We start from the raw sequence: 26628 nt of genomic DNA on the forward strand, positions 1-26628 counted from the left end.
GCCACAAAGGCTTAACGTGATGTTTTTATAATTGTACCATATTTTGATTACAAAAGAAGCAAAGATTATTTATTAAAAACTAAACTTGAAATGAGGTGCGTTTCTATGAATAACTCCATAAAATCATGATTTATTCTGAAAATCACTGACTTTGGTTAAAAACGTTATACTTCTTGGTGTAAAGAAAATACTTATATTTTTTACACACACACACACACACAGACACACGCATATATATGAATATGATCTAGATACATATGTATATATATATATATATATATGTATATATATATATTATATATATACACATATATATACATATATAAGTTCCCATTGTAACTTGTATGATTACTGTAGATTTGGTATAAAAATTTCATACCCCTTTCTGGATGGGACGTAAAACTTAAAATGAAATTATATTCTGGATAGATTGTCGAAACACTAAAATCCTCTTTGTCAACAGAAAAATAAATAAACTCATGTATTCCCCTCATATTTTTTTATAGTTCTTAAAAACTGCATTTCATTTTTTTTTTTCAAATGTTAACTTTCGCGTTACCTATCTAGTCCTAAATAAGGAAGGCGTGTGACTGCTCCTAATGATCCCAAATTTGCTCCACTTCATAGATATTTTTTTCCTATAACAATCCTAGTATAAAAAAAGAAAATTCCTTCGCGCGAATAATTTTTGGGATTAATAGGATTAATCTTCCCTTTTTTAACATTTCTACTATTCTAGATTTTTTTTAAAAATAAAACACCGATAATCTAAGCCTTAATTATCTGGTTTCATAGTTACCCAGAAAAAAAAAATCTCCCCCTTCTTTCATATAAATATAATAAAAACAAGTGTCTATCCCATTTTCTTCATGAAAAAGCCTTTTGACCCACATATGTCTGGTTTTGTTGTCCCCGCCGAACGAGTTCGAGCAGGGGACTATGAAACGGGCTCCGTGCGTGTGTGTGTCCGTGTGTCCGTCCGTCTGTGCGTCCGTGTGTGATCAAAATGTTCAATTTGCTACTTCTCTGTCATTTATGAGCCAATTTTGATTCTGTTTGCTTTATATGATAGCACTACATGGGAGCTTTGAAACTTCTCCACAGAATTTCAGTTGTGACCTTTGACCTTGACCTTTGACCTATATTGTACATTTTGCTTCAAAATGCTACTCCTTCGCCATTTCTAACCCGATTTCGATTCCGTTTGCTTTATGTGATGGCACTAGGTGAGGGCTTCAAAACTTCTACACAGAATTTTGACCTTTGACTTCTTTGACCTTTGACCTTGATTTTTGAACTGTATTGTACATTTTGCTGCAAAATGCTACTCCATCGCCATTTCTAACCCGATTTCGATTCCGTTTGCTGTATATGATGACACTAGGTGAGGGCTTCAAAACTTCTACACAGAATTTTGACCTTTGACTTCTTTGACCTTTGACCTTGATTTTTGACCTATATTGTACATTTTGCTACAAAATGCTACTCCTTCGCCATTTCTAACCCGATTTCAATTTCGTTTGCTTTATGTGATGGCACTAGGTGAGGGCTTCAAAACTTCTACACAGAATTTTGACCTTTGACTTCTTTGACCTTTGACCTTGATTTTTGACCTATATTGTACATTGGCTACAAAATGCTACTCCTTCGCCATTTCTGACCCGATTTCGATTCCGTTTGCTTTATGTGATGGCACTAAGTGAGGGCTTCAAAACTTGTACACAGAATTTTGACCTTTGACTTCTTTGACCTTTGACCTTGATTTTTTGACCTGTATTGTACATTTTGCTCCAAAATGCTACTCCTTCGCCATTTCTAACCCGATTTCGATTCCGTTTGCTTTATGTGATGGCACTAGGTGAGGGCTTCAAAACTTCTACACAGAATTTTGACCTTTGACTTCTTTGACTTTTGACCTTGAGTTTTTACCTATATTGTACATTTTGCTACTAAATGCTACTTCCGGCGGGGACATATATTACGCACTGCGTAATTTCTACTTTTCCTTGTTTTGTTTTGTTTTGTTTTGTTATTTAGTTTTAGTGAACAATTCAAAATCTTTTATCTTGGGACCACAACCACGTATATTCCTGATTGCAATAACCCTTTCAGTTCATTCTTAATCGTTTTACATAAGTTCGAAAGAAATCATCCCTCTCTGCAAATTTATACCCACTTTGGAATAGCTAGAAACGAAGAAACATAGTTCAGTTTATAGGTCCTATTTACCATTGGGAGTAGTGATCATAAAAGTTTTTAAGATATCACTTTTGATGCATATGTGTAGGTCAGTTGTATCACAAAACACCCTACAACAAGACTAGTGTAGGCCTACAACATAAAATTTTTGCTATAAAGCCTAAAATATAAGGAGATATTATTTTTTTTCATTAAACCATAGCTGTAGAAGTTTTAGACAGGAAACATTTTTGTTATAACTATTGTTCACATTTCGTATCTTTAACAATACTTAACATTGATTATACTGGTTCAAATTTTTGCATTGGATTTTTCTAGCCGTAACTCACATTTTAGAACTATTTTGAAGCACTATTACTGGGTTTTTGTTTCATCTGCAAATGGTGAATTATGCCTCTAAGCAAAGGGTATGTTTTTTAGCAAAACTCCGTGCGCTCCCCCCATGGCAAAAGTCTTTTTTACTATTAAGTACACACCATACACGCACACACACACACATACACACACATCACTCAAAATGTCTTAATAAAGAGAAAGATGAATTTGTCAGTGCTGAGGTGGTTTAGCAAGGGATGAGGTTCTAAGTGCATTAAGTGCAATCCTTAAGATCAGATGGACACTTTTATAATTTTAGAACTTTTTAAAACTTTAATTGATGTAATAAACCCGAATTATAGAGAGTTTTGACAGACTACTTTTCATAAAGCCGATTTTTCTTTGCACACCAAACAGATTGATCTACATTACGCGAATAGAAGCATCGCATCAGAAGTGCCCGTCACAATTAAACTAGAAGCATCACGTGCAGACGGATCGAAATATGTTTTTCTACGACGAACCACGGGAAACCGATACGGAAGGTCGGGTAGCATTGACAAAAGATACTTCTTTTAACTACACGTCAATTGAAGTTCTGGTAAGTACGTCGTCAAGACATCACATCAAGAAACCCACCCGTGAAGACTGTGAAATCATTTTACCTACATTGTGATTGTGTGCTGCTTCAAATTGGAACTTCCCCTTCATGCAGTGTCATGCACGCTTGGGAATACCTGGGTGTAAAATCCTCTTATCATCAAGTTTCCACAGTCATTCATAGTTATGGTCTTCTTTGTTTTTATTCCTTTCCTTCTTTTTTTTCAAAGGGTGGGGAAAATAAGAGAATATATGTATAAATGTTTAAAACGTTTGCAGTTTTTCATTGCGCATGACCGTTTCCATGCAGAAGACATTTTGTATAGTAATAAGTGTGTAATCGAGATAATATCATATCTGCTTGGAATGAAGCGACATCAGCGTTGCGATCTACATGGACTAAGAACTCTCTCTCTCTCTCTCTCTCTCTCTCTCTGTTTTTCAGTGTCAAACTAATGTCGAGGAGTTCGGTGAGAACCAAGCTCTACTAAGATTTGAACTGATGCCCTACGAACCCAGCGTTGGAAATGAAGTAGTCACCATCATCAAAGACGACTTGGGGCCTTTGCAAGTACTATCATAAAACAAGAAAAATACCATGTCAGTGAAACCATACCAGTGAGAGTTCTTATATTTCATTGCAAGTTTGTTTGTTGCTAAAAGTGGTTATAACCAAAACATAAAGAATGAAATAAAGAAATTTTGTCCATTTATTCACCTTTATGGCCGTATGTCACCCAAAGTTTGAATTGACAAAAAAAATCCCCCTTTAGTTTCCAAATTTCATTTCATTTCATTTCATTTTATTGTTTCGACAAGTACCTTTAATCAACTCTGATCACTTTCAGAAATATACTCATGGTTCATCATAATTCGTGGCTAATTTTGCACATGAAAGGTATGCAGATCATTGTGACAGAGAACGGAGACATAATAAAAGAAAAAAAAATGGTACCATACAGGAAGATCCCCAGTAAGCCGAGTTTAATATTGGGGCGTCATTGGATGCACATAGAAATAAATAAACAGTTTTAACTAACTATCGACTTACTTGACTACAACAACAACAACAAAAAAACTATTTCACACAACAAAACATACACGGTCGTGTAAATCTGTTTTTTTTTTGAGGCTATAAAGAGATGCAGAATAACGAAGGCTTACTTTTGCTATTTAATCATGTCTCTCATTGTGTTAGAGTAGTATTTTGTTATCACTGTCATCTTCAAGGGCATACACATGAGTGACAACATGTCAATTTTTGCAATTTTTTTAATTTTGTTCTTCGGAGGACAAAACCGCATCTGTTCACTCATGCATAAAGTTTCTGTCAACCTGTCAGGTTGATGGCCAATTGACCCTGAGTTACCTTTAATAATTATGGTATATAAGACATTGATTTGTATCTGAATTTTCAATGAAAATATGAACTTGAAAAAACATTTATCCTTTCTTTTTTGCTGAGTATTGGTTGTGATTGCTACTATATAGATGACAATTGAAAGTGTTAGTGATCATCAGAATTATTGAATTAATCAAGTTTGCATACTGCACAATCCAAATTTCAATAGCAAATTGTCCATCTCGTTACGCTTATATTCTTTGTTGTTAAAAATGGAAATGAATGAAATGAAAAGAAATGAAATTGAATGAAATTAAATTGAATTAGATGAAAGCTGTGTGTATGGTTTTCGTTGCCCCTTTTTTTCAGGAGGCTGCCATCGTTATATTATTTCAAGCATTGCTTCAGATGGCAGACTTCTACATTTTTCTCCCTCCACAAATGGAAAAAGATTTCTTGATTTCATGGTATTTGTTAAAATACTTTAAACGTTATGGTGACTATTATTGTGATACTGTGAATTTATTATGCCCATTTATGTTCTAAATACAGTGCACTTGTAACGTCATGTATGGTTTTTATGAAAAAATGCAGAAATAAGATCAAACTGAAACTGAAGAACAGGGTTAGTTCGAAGCAGCCTTATCGATTGCTATCAAATCATAATCTTTCCTGACTCAGGTTAGTGCAACACGAGAATCTCTGAACATCCACAGATCAGGGTCTTCTCAGGTCAGGGCTTTGCATTATATGGTAAGTACTTTACTTCACGATGTACAAACTGTGTATGATTAATCCCAAGGAAATCTAAATTGTTTGGCGAACTGATGTAATGTATCGCACTCCAATGCGCCGTGAATCCGAAGTGATAATACACAAAACAGAAAGAGGGATGCTGTTGATAACACATCTCTTCAAAGCGTGTAAAGGAAAGAGAAGATTGGAAATGGAGACATTTAGAGTCGACATGTTTTCACTCTTTTGCAGATAGATCCACGTGCTAAAAATGTCATCGTTTGCTGTTTTTTTTTTTCTCCTCTTTATTTTTCACATAGTGCGTGACAGCCGGTCGTATCGTACAATCAGATACACTTCGTAACGTTGGCACCACCCCAGTTCTGCACATAACCGTTACACGAGACATGGTGCCGAGTACACGGATCATTGTATATTACTTCACTAAAACACCAGCGGGTGAGACCTACGTCACAGCGGACTCTTTGCTGGTGGACGTGGAGGAAAACTGTGGCGACGATGTGAGTTTTTGTATTCGAAGGGATTGTGTGGTGGATTCATTGGTGAACGCACAATGTATGGATTTTTTTTTTTGATCAACCTTTTGACTGCTCAAAGATCATTTATTTTGTGTGGTTTGTGCTGCCGATCAAACTCAAGGTATATAGGTTGACGGTGTTGATGTTAGTATTGATGGCAAGAAACTCGATTAAATGGTGTTCAAGCAACTTAAAATCGCTTTAAAGGATATTTAAAAGGGTACTTCAAACGATGTGCCAATTTCTCCGGTTGAATGGGGAAGGGGATGAGATAAAGCTTCCATTTGATAATAGTAATGATGATTATAATAACGATGATAATAATAATATTAATAATGATAATAATAATCGATAACGTCTTCTTTGTCCAGGATATGGTCTTTTCAGTGTTGCCACTGTTCTACCAGAGGGTCCCGCCATTATTATTACACTGGTGTTGCCAATTACCCATTTATACACCTTGGTCGAGAGGGGCGTTGCGGGTAAAAAACATCTCGTCCAAGGACGATTTGTGTGACCAAGGCCCTGTTTTATGAAGAGTTAAAATTGATTATTAAATTGATTTCAATTGTAGGTTTATGGCAGACTGTGTTGTAAGGAAATTTAGAATCGATTTTATGTTTTGATCAAACGAGGCCCAGGTAACTACGATCACACCTAAGATGCATGGCAAGCATCATCTCCTGCATTATCATGTATTGGCTGGTTTAGGTGAAAGGGACAGGATGAATTAAAAAAAGAAGTGAAACCAAAATCACGTGTGTTTTTCTTCTAAACACGTTAGGTGACCATTACTAGTGGCAACAGTCAGTACTTGCCCCATGCTGCAGTGAACGTAAGGATTAGAGCACCAAGGAATGCTACCGTAGCATTCATGGCTGTTGATACGGCTGTCTATCTCCTAAGAGACAAGGACCGCTTGACCAGACGGAAGGTATGTATCACCACTTCATTCAGTTTTCATTATCCATTTTGTTAAAGGACAAGTAGTTCAACCACGTGTGGATTTAGTGAGGGCAACAATTTTAGACAAGCACATCAATGAAAGTTTAAGGATAATCGGAGGACATTTCGTTCAAAAGCTATGAATTCTTAAGTTTAAGTGTCGTCATCGTAGGATAAGAAGACTCCAAACAGTTTGTGACGTCACTGCGGGACAATGATGTAAAGAAAATATTTACACGATTCTTCATATTTTCCGGTAAAGTGAAAGAGCGCTTGCCGTAGGCCTACATCTTTCAAGAAGCAGTGAGAACAATTCTATCACCTTTTACTAGTGTCAGTAACGAGTCGAGGGAATGCGTTCTTTTCATTAAAACAAAAAGTGAAATTCTGTGGAATCCTATTGATATTTCATTTTCATCGTTGCCGTATTACCAGTGGTGTCACATGCCGTTGTAGTTTTCTTATTCAGCAACGGTGGCTCTGAAACTTTACAACATTCATCACTTTTGAACAGGATGTCCCATTATCCTAAAACTTCCACTGATGGGTTCAACTAATATTGCTGCATTTATTCAGTCCAAATATGTGTGTATAAATGTACATACATGTATATATATATATATATATATATATATATATATAATTGTGTGTGTATATACATATAAATATATATAATACGTATATAATATATATGTATATATAATATATATTATGTCATATATATATGTATATATAATATATATTATGGACAAACTTATCCTTAACTTTAAATCACATTCTAAACATACTTCCACAGATCAAACAACATTACCAGACATGTGAAAATCCTAAGATGGTATAACAAAAGGATCTTTTCATATTTACATTTACAGAATGCACTTGACTCAGCTTAGAGTAAAGTAAAATAAAGATAATGTCTAAAAGGAGAGCCTACAGAAAAGTATAGATACTTGTGAAGGTAGGTCCCCGGAAGTGAAAAACACGTCATACATGCACATAGTTAATATACGCCTAGCAAATAGCATGCGTGCACACACAAACACACTTTAGAAAGAAATAAACAAGAAGTTAATTCTCTGTTAAATCCCTCTCAGTCACAATGTCTATCGATTTTGCTTTTCCACCATTATCGTTACTTTAATTTTGACGGCATTTTGAATGCACTGTACACTTTTTCTTTTGGAACAGCCGCATGAGATCTGAGGTCGAAAATTTGGTTTCAGATTTCAGGAAAGAATACTAATGGGAAAATTACAATGTATTTACTTCTCATATACAGCCCCGTGAGCTATAATGTTGAAGTTCATATAAAATTAAATTCCGTTAAACTCAATTCTATGCGATTCAATTCAATTTGATTCGATTCAATTTTAATGTCCGTTTCTTGTAATTTGTTTTGATTGCATGCATACACAGTACATCCGTATACTAGACTGCATAAATAGTACAGAGCATAGCAGGACCGCGGAACCACCATACATCACTTTTTTATATATATAATACATAAGAATAGGAATACATAGGATCTTACCATTTACCCCCCCCCCCCCCCCCTCACTTACTTTTGGCTCAGAAATACCATCAGAAAAAAAAAAAAAGTGGTTTAGATTTTTTGTGTGTTGTATCACAGGGCGTAGCCAGGAGTGCGGGGAAGGCTTATTTGTTTTGTTTTTGCTTTGTTTTGTTTTGTTTTTTGCTTGTTAGGTGATGACAACCGGAAGTGGCACCAGAAATAAAAACTGCCCCCCCCCCCCCTCCCCACACACACACACACACTTGTCAAAACGTGGCGCCGGCCGTGCACAGGCCATGCAGGCAGCCGTCAGGCATAATATAATATGTAGGCCTACATAGACAGGATAGACATGTGAGAGATATACAAGACAATATCAATATCTATATCAGCGATACATTAAATTACATAGCATTGGAGGAAATATCAATGTATTTAGTGTATGAGTCAACATGAACATGGTGTTTGGTTTGATGTGCATGTTTTCACGTATGTAGGCCTAAATGTGCATCAAATGATAATGACTGTATAAGAGTCATACATGATAAAAGTGAGTGTGAATGTGAGTTTGCATAAAAATAAACGTTGTGTATGTGTGTGTGTGTGTGTGTGTGTGTGTGTGTGTGTAAAAGAAGTTGGACGTATACATTTTAACAAATGTATGTCACATCACGGTTGTACTCATTCTCCTGAGTCAAAATACAAAATGATCATATCCGACTTTCAAAACAATAGTATCAATATGCAAATAATGATGTTATAATGCTATATCGGGTAGAATTCATACTCTATGGCAACGTGTGCTGGTGGACAGCATTATGATTCATATGTCATATCGGACCATCGTGGCGCCCCATGCACGAGAACATAACCCATCATCCATTATCTTTAAATTGTAGTCTTATTTCTGTCCTTATCCCCGTGTAGATGTTAAACCGAATGAAGGGGTATGACGTTGGCTGCGGACCGGGTGGAGGACGTACGGTGTCAATGGTCTTTGAGGTGAGTTTATATAACAACTTTGATGACATAACGATCACCCACCCCCTCTCTTCGGTTCATTTTATACGACAATTGGGTAAGAAAGCACACACGCCAGAAGCCTAATTGTCTGAAATATTCTCAAGCACCTTGACGTCTTGTAAGTGTCCAAGATGTCACCTGTAGCGCATTCAATACTAGCGCTGAAAACCAACTTCAACAGTTCGATCAAGTCCCTATGTATTCTACTTCCTCTGGTCATGTAGGATCCATGCTCTGACAGAGGGTATCCCCCTCCCCTGATCCTAAAAGGTTTGCATCGAGACCAGTACTTCCTCCTGCATAGCGTATACCAAAGAGGCTCTGTGATTTAGTGTTCTTGTGTGACGTTATGCAGACTCTATACTGAATTTTACTCCTATAGCTGTATTTTGAAGGAGTTCAATATGACAATCTTGATAGATCAGTATTTAACCAACTTTGTGGACCAAAAGGCGCATTTGAATTCCTCCGATATGGGACACACTATAAGGGTTCTGTTTTATCATAGGTGTGAAGACAGCCGTTCTTGGTTGAATATAACAACTTCCCGTATAGCACAGCCAATCAGAAAGATAAATACCATAATATTTGCCGCACCAACAAGAGCTGCTATCGTATTTTTATTTATTTATTTATTTACGAAGTAGGACCCTTTTCCTCTGTAGATCATGACATGCCCGTACACACGAAGAGTAGGTGTACACAGGGAGATCAGAAGAATTTGTCTCACCACCCTCCCCCCCCCCCATACAGCACCACCACAAGCATGACAAGCTGATCAGTTCAAAATTGCTATCACACATTGTCACACTAGAAATTACAAGGAGATGAAAATGTAATGCTATTGCAGATATACCACAGATTATATTACCGACGGTGTATTGATCGTTTAAGTTTCTCTGCAAAGACAGATTTTAATCTTTATTTTTTAGGCAATGGAAATCGTGTAATTGACTGCTGGTATAGGGGCCAAGCTCCTCATACCATGCACACATGCTTACACTTTACAAATGAGATGAATTAGGATTGAACGTTTTGAACGATTTAACCAGTGTATACGGACTTTATCAGGAAATTGGCTCCTCACTGATTGAGTGACAAAATCTTTTTTAGAAGCATCCACATTTTACTCCAACACATGTCAGCTTTGATTGTTTTGATAACAGGACTCAGGAATGACGGTACTTACAAACGCGCAACTCGATGTCAACCCACGCGAAGGTTAGTAAACATAACCAAAGGAAATTCTCCCCTTGTAATATTTAAAGTAAGGCGATTAACACTTTGTCAAAGGTCATCCAAGTTTGGAATCTGACGGACAAAAAAAAAATTGTAATTATTTCTACCGACAAACTTCCGAAAACCGTTCTGTTAATGCACAATATGCATTATTCTAGTTCAACATTTTTTTTTCCTTAAAATATGGCGGCCAACAAAATCAGCAAGGCATTTTCGATGTCAAAAAGCGTTTAATGTTGTTCATTTTTTATCTTCACTGTCTAATAACATTCCCAAATACTGTTGTATAGTGTATTTACTTAAATTAAACTTTCTTTTCTTTGGAAAAGGTATTTCAATGACCGCACTTGCGGCATTGCTTTCCATTTTTATAACATCCCATGCCTATGTCTGTACGGTATGTGTTCATAGAACATAATATAGGCCTAATAAGTCAATATGCCTTATTATTACCCGTATCAGGCATCTGAGCTGTGATTCTTCGAAATTGTATTCCCCTCCCCAGCAGCGAGAAGAGGAGCAATTGTCCATATTCCCCGCTTTGACGAACGCCAATGGGATTTGCGTGTTAAAAACGAGGGGAATATAGGATCCGGGCACTTGAGCTTCCAGTGAGGAAAATTTGCTGTTGATGACATTAAAGTTTCTCGCGGAGTGATTTTGCGACGATGGGAGAATTGCCATAGGTTAACACGTAAAACTAAACGACGATCGCTTTTACTGTGTTAGCTTGCTGTTTTGTACGCGCGCCGCATACCCAAGTTTCGCGACAGAAGGCAAATTTCCATAGGTTAACTCGTAAAGATAGGGGACGATTCCTGTGCCTGTGTGAGTTAGCTGCTTTGGTTAGCTGTTATACGCGCGCCGCGTACCTGAGCTGTGTATAGGGATGCAGCGCGCAGTGTGGTGTAGAGCTCGAGCTGGTGCCGAGTGGAAAATTGTTAATTTTACATTGTAGTGTTTTATTTTGCTGCGCTCAAGATGCCTGAAATGGGTAATTATAATGACATGGACTGTCTGTTTTCGGGGGATACGACATTACTTGCCCTCACTAGATATTGTATTGCCCTCGTCTTCGACTCGGGCAATACAATTCTAGTTCAGGCAATAAATGTTGTATCCCCCTCAAGGCCAGTCCATATTATATTAATGGATGTACATGTTCATGAAAAGATCGATCCACGACGCTGGAAAATTGATCAAATGTAGTGGCCTATACGGTTAGTTCTCTAGTTGAGTGTGTCGTGTAATTTTATTAAAAAGTATCTATCCATATAAACGGTTTTGGTAATTATTGTTAATTCCAAGTGTCGCGCAGTCACGGCAATGCGGATTATCGTTTTCTTTCCTTCTTTGTCTAATTCCATGTATCTTCCTCTTGGCAAAATGACGCGAGAAAGTGAATAAGTGTTTCTATCATCTTTTTAGAGCCTCAATGCAGACGAGAACCTTCGCGAAAGCGTCGAAATGTTGCAAGTAAGCATTTTTCCTCCCTCTACCACTACGAGCCATTTCTTTCATTAAATGGTTGTTTGTATCTCTGTTTATTGTACTATACATTTCTACAAGCTTTTCTTTTACCTGTGTCTCTCTTTTCCAACAATAGCATTATTTCGACCATTAGTTTCATATGTATATGTACATATCTATTGTTGTATACTTTGTATTTTTTCCATTGAAATTGTATAAAAATGTATTATTGGAAGTAAAATCTCATTTCATATTGAAATTGAAATTGATATCGAAAATTGTATTGGTTACCGAACCTCCGGAATAACGCCACAAATGTTCGGATTAACGAACCCTTTTTCATTAACGAACCTCAATGTATAGGGAATTTGTGTGTTTAGGATTGACGAACCTTTGGAATAACAAACCTTTGGAATAACAAACATCACCCGAAATTCTCAAGGCCAACACATGAAAGACTTATTTTCGTTACAATATAAAGGAATGAGACTTATATGATGTATTGTTTGGGATAGGTACATTGGTATCACATTTCATATTTATATAATATTGGAATTTTGAGTTAGTAGATAGATAATATTATAATCAATGATTAAAAAATGATACTACAGGTATAACTTGGGTGAAACATTCAGATTGACACGAAATAAAAAGGGGAAAGGTTCTGCAAAATACTGCATTTTCATTAGCTCTGTAATGTATCCATTGTTTGATGCTTATGTTTGAGTCTGAGCTTATCTAAAACAACAACATATGTAATACAAGACAGTTTGAATACATGTTTATACATAAACATTAATACATAGCACACATAACTGTCTAAACGATCTAAAAACATATTGAATATAATTTATAATATAAAATGGATAAATTATTAGGTAATCTAAAACTATTAGAAAAAGAGATACAGTATGGCAATGATGTACACAATGAGGTTACTAAAAGAACCGAGAGGTAGAACAGGTGCAAGTAGGTGTTGGTCCTTTAACATGTATTACATAATGAACTAATAAAATACAAATGAAATACTGTTATAACGTTATTGATTGTAATACTATAATTGTCTATACATATGTAGTGTGTTTTGCTAAATTACTTCGGAAATTTTTCCTGGTATACTCCTTAATTTTTTTGGCAAAAATTTGTATATCAAAGTGTTCGTGAGAGAATTTTAGGATAAGTCACCAAATTTGGTTGAAATTGCGGCAGGAGTGGCAAATGAAAATGTGGTAGGGGCACAATGTGCACCCGCCCCCTTTGGGTTTAAAGGGTTAATGAAAGAGGTAGTGTGCAAAACCCGATATGATGTTGAATTGCACTTACGAAATGAAATTATGTTAAATTTGATGAATGCATTTAATTATTCAGTCAACTGATATATAAACTCATTCACCCGTTACCGTGTAATTGGCATGTGTGCGATTATGACCAAGTTCACTGTGTTTGCAAGCTTCGGACATGTCTGTATTATATACCAGACATTCGCCGATGTGTCTGAACTAACTATGCTTATGACATATTATCCGTTCCATACTGAATTCCGAAATTCCCATAGACTTAATACACGGGCCACCAGGTTCCCGTATGGAATGGGTTAACGTGAACGCGGTGTGGCGCTTCTTCTAATGAAGGGAATTTGATCCATTCTTGTCGGTGAAACTTCATTGACTGTGTTCAACTTGTATATACGGTCTTTATTTCTTCCCATCCCATGCATTTTTCATTAAAGCTTGCTTGACGACCAGGATACAAGAGTTATGCTTGTCCACCCGCCCACGCTTGCAAGCCCTACTAACTAGCGGGCAGAACCCTGACTGTACACGATGGACCAGTCTATTGAGAAGGAATTGTGCTTCAATCACACGAGATGAGAGAATAGTAAGCATTTCACTCCCTTTTCTTTATGCTTTCCATTTGTTTTTAGGTGGAGCCTTTTATTGCTCCAAACGCCACGCAATGATACCTAAATATGCGCCTTCGTAAAGCGGCGTTTATCATGCGTTTTTACGCGACATTCGTTTTTGCCTGAGCAAGCGGCGAGAGGATTGATACTTCATAAACCTCCCTCCAAAAAAAGAAAAGGGGGATTGTAAAATATAATCGTAGCGTTAAAGGGAAAACGCGTTTGCCAATAATTTATCCACATGTGTACCTTCTCATTGCAGCAAGACAATATATCGCCAACAACAAAGAGAAATAAATCATTTTAAATGGGAGGAAAGTTTGACGTCTTCACCATCAAGACCTAAACAAGCTTGCACACTCATTATATTCCAGATCATAAAGTCTTTTAAATCACAGCTGCAGTATAATCATGCTGAAAAGAAAAAGTAATACAAAAAATTAGTGGAAACTATGAGATCTTTGAATTTGACAATCAAGCTTATGTTGAAAAACAAAAAAGGTATATAACTGAAAGAGAAGAAATATGCCAATCCTTGATATTTCACCTAACATTTCGGAAACTTTTAATAGAAATATTACAGCCGAACAGAACAAATGAATAGTGCGGTTCTACAAGAGTAATGATGAAATGAAGAAAAATAATAATGTTCTAACACAATGCAGACGTACAGAATATGCTGCCAAAGTAGGACCCAGAACTTCCTTCTTCGTTCATCTGCTGACGAAGACGTAGGGGAGGTGAATACCAACGTGGAAGTTCGGAAGGATTTCAGGGAGACGTGGTTTTTTGAGCTACAGGAAATGGGGTAAGACTTTGTAAGAAGTGATGCATATCCAAGATTTGTCTGATTAACCCTATTAAGCCCAAGCTATTTTGACCCTTCCCAGGCCCAAGGGGGGCACATTGTGCCCCCCCCCCTCATATAACTTTGTTATTGTTTGATGTTTCATCGTCATATTTGGCATATGGGTAGAGCAAGTCATACTCTACATGACCGCATACTTGAATTTATTTTTCAAGGTCACCCATAGAGGGCGCTATTTACCAAAATATAAAGAAATACATAGGAAATATGCTAAAAACATGATTTTTCTGTATAATTTCTTTATCTCCAGTATGCATAGACCAATATCCTTCATATTTGCCACAAATGATGTGCAAGTCAAAGGTCATCATTTATTATGGTTGAAATTTCTCAAGGTCACTGCATGGGGTGCTATTCACAACAAAATAAAGAAATACATTATGAGACCTGTGATGTATTGTTTGGGATAGGTACATGCATATATTCCCATAATATTGGAATTTTAAGTTTGCAGATTGATAATGTGATAAACAAATGATATCAGAGGTATAACTTGGGTGAAGGAATCAAAATGACACAAAATATAACGGCAATCTTGGGAAAATACTGTTATTTTCAAATATCTCTATTATATCTATTGTTTTATGCTGCTGTCACAGAAAAAACAAAGGAAATAATAGGAAAAACATTTCAGGGCCATAATTACTTCACATTTTGCTTCTTCAGCAAATTTCAGCCAAGAAATGCCCATTTCATACATTGTAATATTGTAAATTGGAAGTGGAACAGAAAAATACTCAAAATATGACTGACATGGTTGTCAGTTTATGGTTTCCATGGCAACCAACAATATCAAATATAGCTAAACTATATAACAAAATGTTCAGAATAAGATTTTAGGAAAAGTCACCAAATTTGGTTAAAATTGGATTAAGGGCGAAGGAGTGGCGAATGGAAATCTGGTAGGGGGCACAATGTGCCCCCCCCCCCCCTTGGGCTTAAGCGCCTTTATTACTCCAAGCCATGCATGAGCATAATATATACATATTTGTGGACAGGGCAAACAAAAATGGAGATATTCACGACTCACAGTGTAGTGACCATAAGGATTTGATTGGGCTTTTATAAACTTTTTCTTTATTACGCCTATATCAGGTGAAATACTGAAAATCAAATTAATGATCTAAATTTTATGTTGCCGATGAGTCAATATTTATTGCACATTTATCGTTGGAATACATTGTACGTTTTGTTTTTTCTGAATCAAACGTGTATAATCAAAAATAATATTCCATTTCAATTGAATTGAATTGAATATCTAGAATTTTCGCCTTGAAAGCCCCTTCGTAGCGTGGAAGGAGAGTTTGTGTTAAATGAAGGGTGATGTAAGGAGTGAGCCATGGACTATATAAACACATGGAAACAATTACCGTCGGTTTTTTTTTCTGTCTGTAAGTAACGAGACGGAGCTCGACTACATAACGTCAGCACCAAGCAGCATTACCAAGTGGGAAATGGCCGCCGTCAGCGTGTCACAACTCTATGGGATGTGCGTGGCAGCTCCCTCGTTCGTCACAGTGTTCCAGAACTTCTTCATTCAGCTTCACCTGCCGTACTCAGTGGTCAGGATGGAACAGATGCAGGTGTTAGTGACGATTTTCAACTACGGGAGAGTACGGCTGCAGGTACACACATGATAACAAACTCAGAGTACTCAGAGCGTATTTGTTATACCTCCGCCAAGAAGTGTCGCCGGAGGCATTATGTTTTGGGGTTGTCCGTCCGTTCGTCCGTCCGTCCGTCCTTCCGGCCGCAGTCAATTTTGGGACAGCGTAACTAAATAAACCGTTTGAGGCTTCCTGATGAACTTGGCATGTATAATATGTATGAGTGAGCAAAGTTGTGCCTATCAACTTTTTGGCGCATGTGATCAATGTCAAGCTAGGTCAGAAAGTGAAGGTTAAATGCTCGAAATTTCACTATATTCCCCCATATCTATGCAATGCCTGAAGTTATTTTCTTGAAACTTAGTATACACATGAAGTACCAAATAAAGATTCTTCAGTGTTCATTCTTCTTCTTCATTCTTCTTGTGTGTGTGAGTGTGTGTGTGTGTGTGTTTTAATGTAAGCTATGTATGTTTTGGAATGTGTTTTAGACATTAGAGATTTTTCTCACCATAAATACTCATTGAAATAAGCTCTTTGGTTTTGACATATACGTGAACATGTTATTTTTGTTATGCCTCCGCCACGAAGTGTCGCAGGAGGCATTGTGTTTTCGGGTCGTCCGTCCGTCCGTCCATCCCTCCGTCTATCCGTCCGTCCGTCCCTCCTTTCGTCCTTCCGTCCTTCCGTCCGTAGTCAATTTTGTGGAAACCGTAACTAAAAACCGTTTGAGATATCCTTATGAAACTTGGTATGTATATGTATGAGTGAGTGAAGTTGTGCCTATCAACTTTTGGGTGCCCATGCTTAAGGTCTAAGGTCAAAAGGTCAAGGTTAAATGCTCGAGAAAAATCACTTTTTTTCCCATATCTTTGCAATGCCTGAAGTTATTTTCTTGAAACTTGATACATACATGAACTACCAAACAAAGATTCTCCAGAGAGAGTTTTGGGTGGTGAGGTCGAAGGTCAAAGGTCATAGGTCAAGTGAAAATGTTAAAATTTCACTTTCTTCTCTATATCTCACAAATGGTTCAATGTATCTTCATGGAACTTGGCATATATGCATGTACTGACTGGCAGTTATTATCTAGGTAATATAGGGGTCAGGGGACAAAGATCAGGGGTCAAAGCTCAGGGTAAACTCCTTAAAATTTCACTATTTCCCTATTATCTATGCAGTGCTTTCATAATTTTTCTGAAATTCAGTGTATGCATGTATTACCAAATAGAGATTCTCTTGGAGGTCAAAGTTCAAGTGAAATAAGTGCTAAATTTTACTCATAAAAGGGTAAGAAGTCTAGTAAAAATCCTAAAATCCCCAAATACCTGCACTTTTAGATAATACATCCATTCATTAGAATAAACCTGGTTCAAGGGAAGTGAGCATTCAACACATTTGTGACAAACATTTCATTTTTAATAGTATTTTGTCCATTATGCGAAGCTGTCATCACACATTGTCAAGACATTGTACTATAGACCTATTAGGAGAACCATGCATTATGGCGGAGGCATACCAGTCGCCATAGCGACATTTCTAGTTACAAATATGCATGTCTGATATCCGTCAGTGCTTTGTATATTATTCTATTGCAAAAAAAAAAGAGGAAAATCAAATTTGGATCGAATTGACATTGAGTTGAAAAATGGTTTACAAAATGAGAACGCGAGCCATTTACCTGCGATATAAACATTCTGTCTCTAGATTTCGTATACTCATTAATTCTTCCTTCCAAAGGTTGACGTAAGCTTCTCCACTCCGGATGGTCTGTGTGCAGGAAACGGAACGAGGGGAGCCATACAGCGAACCTTGATTGTCCGTCCCAACGATGCCAACACCACCACCTTCCTCGTTCTACCAATAGAGGTGGGCGAGCACCCAATCAGGGTGGAGGCAAGGGCGAGGTCTGGCAGTGTTAGGGACCAGGTCGAAAAGAAGCTCCGAGTCGTGGTACGTTTCGAGCGCTATCATTTCATTTTCATTTCATTCATATTCCACACTAATAAAACGGGTAAATCACATCTACAGATCAATGAAAATATTATAGATTGATGAACATTGATGAAGAGAAAGGTTAAGACGGGAGTAGTATTGCGCACCCTTCATCAGGCAGAATTAATGAGAGTCTACGTTTTACAATGGAGAAGTAGCAATGCAGTATTTTCGCTCACAAGGAAATATAACGTAAGTGTAGTAGGGACATTTTCAGCTGAGTAAAATTCTAAGTTGTGATGAGCACATTAGCACGTCATCTCCCAGTGGGGGCCCTGTGCCATAGTGGATAAGACTCCCGACTCTAAGTCGAAAAATGCCGGAGGACACGAGTTCGATTCCCGTCCAGTGCTGTAGTCCTTGGACAAGATATTTTTAACTACCATCCCTCTTGACCCAGGAGTATAAAATATGGGTACCTGGCAACGCTTGGCCATTCATGATGGCAGGGCCCTCTGGTAGAAAAGTGACAACACTGAAGAGACTACTCTGAAAAACGACTAAAGAGGACCATATAATTATTCTTATTATCATCATTCACCACAGTCTGACGTGGTATCGTGGTATCAGTATCGAAAGCCGGTTAATATTTTAAATCATGTTACATTCGAAATTAGCGGAGACTTAAAGGAAAGTCAAGCCAAAAGAGCAATGTAGATTGAGTGAAAGCAGCAACATTAATAGAACACATCAGTGAAAAATTGACGAAAATCGGACAATCGACGCAAAAAATATGAATTTTTAAAGTTTCTCTTTGAGTTTGGGTATCCTTTAAAGTGGGAGAATTAGATTGATAATTACACTTAGCCATGTACGTGGACTATGTTTTTTTTTTATTTGTCTATCTTCTATTGTTATCAGGCGCAAGCAGTGCGGAAGAAAGCTATTGAATCCTTGACCATTTTTGAGGAAAATCGGACAATCGATACAAAAGTTATGAATTTTTAAAGTTTCTTTTTGGGTTTGGGTTTCCTTTAAAGTGGGAGGATAATATTGAATAATAGTCATGTACCTTGATTGTGTTTTTTTTTTTCTTTTTTTTTTTCTATTTTTATCAGGCTCAAGGAGTGCGGAAGACAGCTGTTGAATCCGTGACCATTAACCCGAGCGAAATTCTGCTGGATGAGGGAAGTAGTACCACCACGCAAGCCCCGGCCAATGTCCGCGGTATGTGCCACATACTGGTATACCTGCTCTCATAACAGGCATGACAGTGCAGTGAAGTTTAAAAAATTATGAGATTCGACTTGCTTATCAATTGTGGCAAATATGAAAATGATTGGTCTTAAATGAGACATATATACATGCACTGGGGATAAAGAAATTACTAGTATACCGAAAAATCCTGTTTTGGGCACATTTCCTATGTATTTCTTTATATTTTGGGAAACAACACCCTCCATGGATGACCTTGAGAAAATTCAAATGTACGGCCGTATAGAGTTTGAGTTGCTCTACCCATGTGCCAAATGTAACGATGATACATCTGACAATAACAAAGTTAATAGAGCTTTGGGCCATGGAAGGGTCAAAATAGCTTAGGCTTTATAGGGTTAATACGAATAAGCATCTATCTCAGTATACCACTATCCAGTGCCGTATATTAAGAGAGTCTGGCCAACTGCTACAGTCAGACCGCAACGTCCTGAAAAGCCTTCGCATTTATCGTACGCGTATGCATGGACCTCGCGGACATGAATACGTAATGAGCTGGGAGACCACATTTTTAGAGTCTCTGTAAATCTAAACGACATTATCAATCTTCATGATTTATACATCGATGAAAAGCTGAAGAGTTGTACTTTGATGAAATTCGACCACTTAAAAGGTTATGACATATAAAATATACTGAACAAGGAAATTATAAAACACAAAATTTGCATATTTTTCATTTTTCTTAAGGGGTACACTAGACCAACGAAATTAAGGTGGACCAAAATGGAAGAGGTATAAAATGAAAGAGGAAATATCATTCTATGAAAACATAATGACTTTATGTGGACTGATCTTATGAACGGGTCAGGTTGGCGAATAAATCATCGCGTTGTACAGTTAATTTTTGACGAGATTTCAGTTTGCCGCGAATACGCGTTTCTGATTGGTTAATTCCCTCTCTTAAGACTCTCTTAATATACGGCACTGCCACTATCCTAGAGTAAAGACGGTTAGACACTTGTGACTTTTGGATGTGATGTGATGGTGAGGTTCAAAGAGTTCAATATCCTGCCGAAATCATAGCCTTCATATTAAAACAAAATTGTATCATGAGCTTCGTTATTGGAATGGCAACAATGTGCAGGATTCTTGCTTCAAAGTTTAGTGATTTCTCGCCCATCCACAGACTCTTTCCACCTCTAACCCCTTTCCGCTTTCAGAATTAAAGTTGTTTTTTTTCACGCTGTCTGAGACAAGTTTCATCACATTGATGTACCAGCATACATGGCATGGCATAGGCTGTCATGTGGATTGATAAAAACTTATTTGCGATTATTTCTGAATTTCTTCATTTAATGATTGCTCAATGTTTCCTTTATTTCTTTGCTTCAATCTGGATTTTTTTTTTCTTTTCAATCCTGAGGCATACATTTTTATGAGAAATCCTTGTTCAATGATTGTACCCATTTGATCAACTTCACAGTTGACAGTTATCGGCCCAACCGCGAAAATCAAGTTTCCAAAATGAACGTGTCTCTTCCACGATACTCCATTATGGGTACGGAGACGTGCCTCGTTAGTATGATTGGTGAGTCTTATATTTCTTTTTCTTCTTTATAAAACACCTAGATAGATCCTTGTCATTTGATTGGTTGTTAGCCATTGATCGTTCGTCCCATTTCATTATGACGTCTTCATTCGTGCAATTGTGGCTCCATCTACCGTGCCATTTTGAGCCATACGATTTGCTCCATTGCACACATGCACAGCGAGGGTCCAGTACACTATGCATGTAAATGCTTGAGTTTGCAGTGTGTGTATGCGACAGCGCACTAGCGTAAAGCGCTTAATGAGCATTCTCTCGATCTCAGATCCCGCACATTCTCTCGTGTTTCTAAATTCATAAAATATAAAATGACAAGGATCTATTCCAGGTGGTGTGTAGAACAAATGATAAATGTTTTTTATTCTTACAATGGACAGAATATTTCATTCGGTGAAAGATAAAATTATTGATCTATTCAACGAGGCGCAGCGAGTTGAATGGATCTTTTCATCTTTCACCTCATGAAATATTCTGTACACTGCATTCATAAATATGCATTATTTGAATTCATATCATTTTATCTTTAGTTTCCAGTTGCTGCAATTGTAAAAGACTAACAGCTACAGGTGTGGTATACTACTTAAGATGCTCTGCTGTCGTTTGGTGTTACACTTTATCTTATAGGCAATCACAAATTATATGAGTGATGTGTTCTAACTTTTCAACATAGCTTTAAGTTCCATTTGACACTTCGCCACAAAGTGCATTTTACTTTGATATTGATTATAGCGGATTACTTTAACGCAAAACAAGAAAATCTTCAGCCCTCCCCACTCAGGTGGTCATTTCTGTACTGCATGCATGTTCCTGATCTGTCGGAAAAAGGGGTACTACATGTAAAAAAAAATATTTAAAAATGTATTAAAAATATGAAATAAAAATAAATAAATAGAATAGAAAACATCTGAAATCTCCTTGAAATAGGGGTCTTTTAGTATTCTTTACCAACATATTTTTGTTTAGAGGTAGTTTTTATTTTTACCAGCACAAATCTAAAATAAGAAATTGGAATAAAATTTGTTTCAACCCCCAATGTGTTTGTCTCGATCCTCCCAAACATTGCTTGCTGTGCATGTTCTGCTTCAACGCAGGCCGCACTGGCCCTCTTTTAGTAAGACATTGCAAAAAAAAAAAAAATATGCGCAGCACATAGGCCTACATCAAGCCATTTTGGACGTACGGACGCTAGCAGGCTTCAATTCCTAAGCCCATGATAGGGGTCGAAATCCAAGGGTTATCCACGAGCTCGACACCCACGAGTCATACAGCTGAATATAGCTCGACACTAGGCAAAAAGGCTTACCAGTGACACTAAGCAAAAAGGCTCACCAGCTCGACGATAGGCAAAAAGGCTCACCAGCTCGACACTAGGCAAAAGGGCTCACCAGCTTGACACTAGGCAAAAAGGCTTAATAGTGACACTAAAGCAAAAAGGCTCACCAGCTTGACACTAGGCAAAAAGGCTTACCAGTGACACTAGGCAAAAAGGCTCACCAGCTTGACACTAGGCAAAAAGGCTCACCAGCTTGACACTAGGCAAAAAGGCTCACCAGCTCGACACTAGGCAAAAAGGCTCACCAGCTTGACACTAGGCAAAAAGGCTCACCAGCTTGACACTAGGCAAAAAGGCTCACCAGCTTGACACTAGGCAAAAAGGCTCACCAGCTTGACACTAGGCAAAAAGGCTCACCAGCTTGACACTAGTCAAAAAGGCTCACCAGCTTGACACTAGGCAAAAAGGCTCACCAGCTTGACACTAGGCAAAAAGGCTCACCAGCTTGACACTAGGCAAAAAGGCTCACCAGCTTGACACTAGGCAAAAAGGCTCACCAGCTTGACACTAGGCAAAAAGGCTCACCAGCTCGACACTATATAGGCAGATAAGACCCATAAGCTCGACGGTAGGCAAACAAGATCTGCGAGTCCGACACGTGAACATTAAAGGCATTATTTATTATTTGCAGAAGAAACAAAAATCCAGCTTTAGTGCTCTAAAGTAGTTCTAAGACTTGAGTTAGGGATTTGATTTGATTTATTCATTCTCCGTATGGCATCATTTACAATTTTTTTTCAAGATAATCAACATAATGATATACAAATATGAAACTCATTATAGCTGGTTTCAACAATTTCAAAAATTTTGATTACAAATACATTTAAGAACATAGGTACAATGTGATAATTCAAACATTTTCCAAATGGTAAACAGTGGCTTAGATCCTCGTGATGAGCGGTCTCGTGGGCGTTTTCGTTTGTTTGTTTCGGTTTTTTTTTTTGGTTTTTTTTGTTGTTGTTGTTGTTTTTTTTTTTTTGGGGGGGGGGGTTGTGTCCTTTTTTTTTTTTTTTTTTTTACCTGGTGTCGGACCCGTCATGGGCCTTGTTCGCAAAGCATCGAGCTTGTGGACCGTTTATCTCATGGGCCTATTTTACTTGGTGTCGAGCTCATGGGCCTTGTTCTCTGTAGTGCCTAGCTCATGGGCTGTGTGACTCCAGGGATGTATAACTCGTGGGATGTTTGACTCATGTGAAGTGTGACTCGTCGGCTGTATGACTCGTGGTTGTCGGACTCGTGACGTGTTCCCAAAATTCTAACCCACTTCTATCCTTAAATGGAGTATCTCAGAATCTGTAACAAGCATGTGCATGGTCGACCGCCTTATGGGGTGGCCGTGGGGACTTCAGGTGGTGATGGCTAAGGTAAACTTGACGTTAACCGTGTAGCCTATTACTTCACATGACACGCGTGGCAGTTTATCAGGGTTTTTTTTTTTCATTTTCACATGTGAATAACGTGAAATAATACTTTCTTTTTCTTACAGTTTGCAAATAAAAGAAACACAGACCGTGTATATGTTGTAAATTATAATGATGCGTATTTTTTTCTAAATCCAAGCCTGAAATATACCATTATACCACATTTTCCTTAAAATCTGATCCTCACCCAGCCCTAACCCTTACCTTAATCTTTACGTTAAATACATTTTACCGTTTGCAGATTGAACAAAAACCCAGCTTCAGTGCTTCAAAATAGTACTACAAATATGAGTTAGGGATACAAACAACCAATGTAAAAATTCAATCATTATAATTAATGTCATGCATTGTTAATACATACAAACGTGAACAATAGTTATACCAAAAATATGTTTCTATAAATAACCGTCTATAGTTATGGTTTATTGAGAAAAACAGTGATATCTCCTTAAATTTTAGGCTTCATTGCAAAACTTTTGTATGGTAGGATGTTTTGTGATACTTGACCTACACCTATGCATCATAAAAATGTGATAACTCGATTTTTTTTAAAATCACTGCTCCCAATGGTAAACATACCTTTAACCCACTCACTAACCGCATAATTGTGTGTGTGTGTGTGGGGGGGGGGGGGGGGGGCTAATTTTCCTGATACGACCACTTCCCTCCTCGAGGAGTTTTCTCACTAGTACTCTTGCCGAACTCGTATACCCGAAGCTGATCCACTGGGAACGATAGCCGCAGATCCAATTCGAGGACTCGAGGGCCTCGTCATACGCCCTACCGGATGTGGAGAACAGAATATGATCACACTCGGCCCTACTGTCTACGTGTCCAAGTACCTTCGAGTTATCGGTGCAGAAACCAGTGAGATGGAAACGAGAGCTTATAACTTCATATCAGATGGTAAACGCATGCTTGCATATCTTAATCAAAGTCAAATTCAGGTCATTCCGAGTCAATTTGAAAGTGTTTACAATAATGATGATAAAGGACATTTATATTGCGCAGCTACTGTAACGATATACTCTACTGCGCATTTCAATGTAATAATCACGACATACTTTTAATCAAACGTAAAATGCATTATTCAAAAGATGAGTTTTTTATCTGGTCTTAAACAATTAACAGCTGCTTAGCTTACAAACAAATGGAGCTTATTCCATCATTTCGGTGCAGCATATATACTAGAATTCCCTGCCACCAAGGGTATAGCTTTTGATTTCCCCGATGGATATTTCAATATTGTTTGATCCCGTGAATTTTCGGAGAATGTAGAATGTTTTGAAAGATGATTTTAATCTACAAGTTCCTGTATGTGCACTGAAGTAACTAAAGGACCCCGTTTGAAGTATCACTGTAATATGAAACTTGCCACTGAATTAAACAATCAGGTTGTAATCGCCAGGCTTGAAGCCGACATAATGCGCACTGGTGGAAAAGAATAAAGGAAAGTCTCGAAATGTACGGACTGAGCGATATTGTAACCATACCATCCCGTCTCTAGCAAGAGACAAAATATATATATTTTCTTGGGGGGGGGGGGAGAGGGGCACATGCAAAAGTACAGATGATTAAATTTTCTTCTCTAAATTGGTTATCTGTTAGAATATTAATTAGTAGAGCAAACCAATGTTTACTTCCTTTAGATTTTTTTTTTTTTTTTACTTTCAGTGATTCACGGCGCAGACGACATTGATAAAATAAAATCTAGGTTACCTTAAAACTTTTGCTTCCATGTATTCTCACCATGGACGACGATGGGGGTTCTCGGGTGTTCTCTGTTTGTCCAGTTTGAACGTGCGCTTTGTCATGACCGTTTGTTTTGTTCCGTCTTTTATCGGATTGTGGCCCTATCATTTGTCGTTTACCCTTCTAGGAATTGCCAAGCAGATGAGGTTCCATCTTGAGAGTGGTGCCTTCTCCGTTTGGTACGAGAACTACCCGGGGAGTACATGGTAATTGCAAATACGATTTTGATTTAATTGCCAATCGTAGCTGCAAACGCTATAAATCTTCGTGTCGCGGGAACAGAGTTATAAGATTCTAAAACTTTCTTGCCTTGTATGCAGTTCTATGAGTCTAATTGTTTGATAATATTTCTTTTCACTGAAGTCAATTTTATCTATTCTATATATATATATATATATATATATATATATATATATATATATATATATATATGTGTGTGTGTGTGTGTGTGTGTGTGTGTGTGTGTGTGTGTGTATGTATATATATCCGTTTTGTATATATCCGTCGGGAATATATAGCTTGTTGAGGATTGATAAAAAGTGTTCGATGCTGTAAAGCAGAGCATAACAGGCGTACCTGTGCTTTGGCGTCTTGACCGCTACCGGCAGTTTCACGCTGTGGCGACCTTCAGTCAGTCTGCTGGAGGATCGATACAACGTTTTTTGTTTGCTTGTTTTCATGCAGGCTCACCGCTTTCGTAGTGAAAGTGTTCAGTCAGGCTAACAGGATTGCTCCAGTGAAGCGGCAAGACGTTCTCAAGAGTGTGCAGTGGGTGATACGGCAAAACCAAAATGTAGACGATGGCTCATTCGAAGAGAATTATGCCGTCCACCACAAAGAAATGATTGTAAGTCATTATTTCAAATCATTTTATAAATGAGAGTCCTCTCTACTGGTTATTCTTTAATCGATTTACAGTAAGCGGGTGATTTTCATTTGAATATAGACAGAACATTAATATCAATGACGGTATATGAGTGTTAGAATGATTTTATTATTACTATCTTAGTAGATTGGGCTCCCCTTTATTCAATTTCATTAGTGCATTTAAATTATTTTTCCCCCGAG

General features: G+C 37.6%; 1 protein-coding gene across 1 annotated transcript in view; it reads left to right on the forward strand.

Moving 5' to 3' along the window:
• Nucleotides 1–3004: 3004 nt before the first annotated feature.
• LOC139740952 (complement C3-like) overlaps nt 3005–26628 on the forward strand; it is a 35999-nt gene continuing 12375 nt past the window's right edge. Inside the window, exons 1-17 of the mRNA XM_071651539.1 lie at nt 3005–3115; nt 3560–3685; nt 5138–5209; nt 5512–5712; nt 6515–6664; nt 9116–9190; nt 10378–10432; nt 11879–11926; nt 13650–13798; nt 14489–14631; nt 16088–16316; nt 18039–18251; nt 19352–19460; nt 20932–21036; nt 24526–24714; nt 25688–25766; nt 26245–26407. Of these exons, the coding sequence (XP_071507640.1) occupies nt 3020–3115; nt 3560–3685; nt 5138–5209; nt 5512–5712; nt 6515–6664; nt 9116–9190; nt 10378–10432; nt 11879–11926; nt 13650–13798; nt 14489–14631; nt 16088–16316; nt 18039–18251; nt 19352–19460; nt 20932–21036; nt 24526–24714; nt 25688–25766; nt 26245–26407 (2202 nt within the window). The 5' untranslated portion in view covers nt 3005–3019. The remainder of the gene's footprint in view (nt 3116–3559; nt 3686–5137; nt 5210–5511; nt 5713–6514; nt 6665–9115; nt 9191–10377; nt 10433–11878; nt 11927–13649; nt 13799–14488; nt 14632–16087; nt 16317–18038; nt 18252–19351; nt 19461–20931; nt 21037–24525; nt 24715–25687; nt 25767–26244; nt 26408–26628) is intronic.

The sequence above is a fragment of the Diadema antillarum genome, unplaced genomic scaffold (genome assembly GCF_040938485.1).
Source record: "Diadema antillarum isolate AM-2024a unplaced genomic scaffold, OU_Dant_1.0 seq00000891_RagTag, whole genome shotgun sequence".
In the NCBI taxonomy this organism is placed as follows: domain Eukaryota; kingdom Metazoa; phylum Echinodermata; class Echinoidea; order Diadematoida; family Diadematidae; genus Diadema; species Diadema antillarum.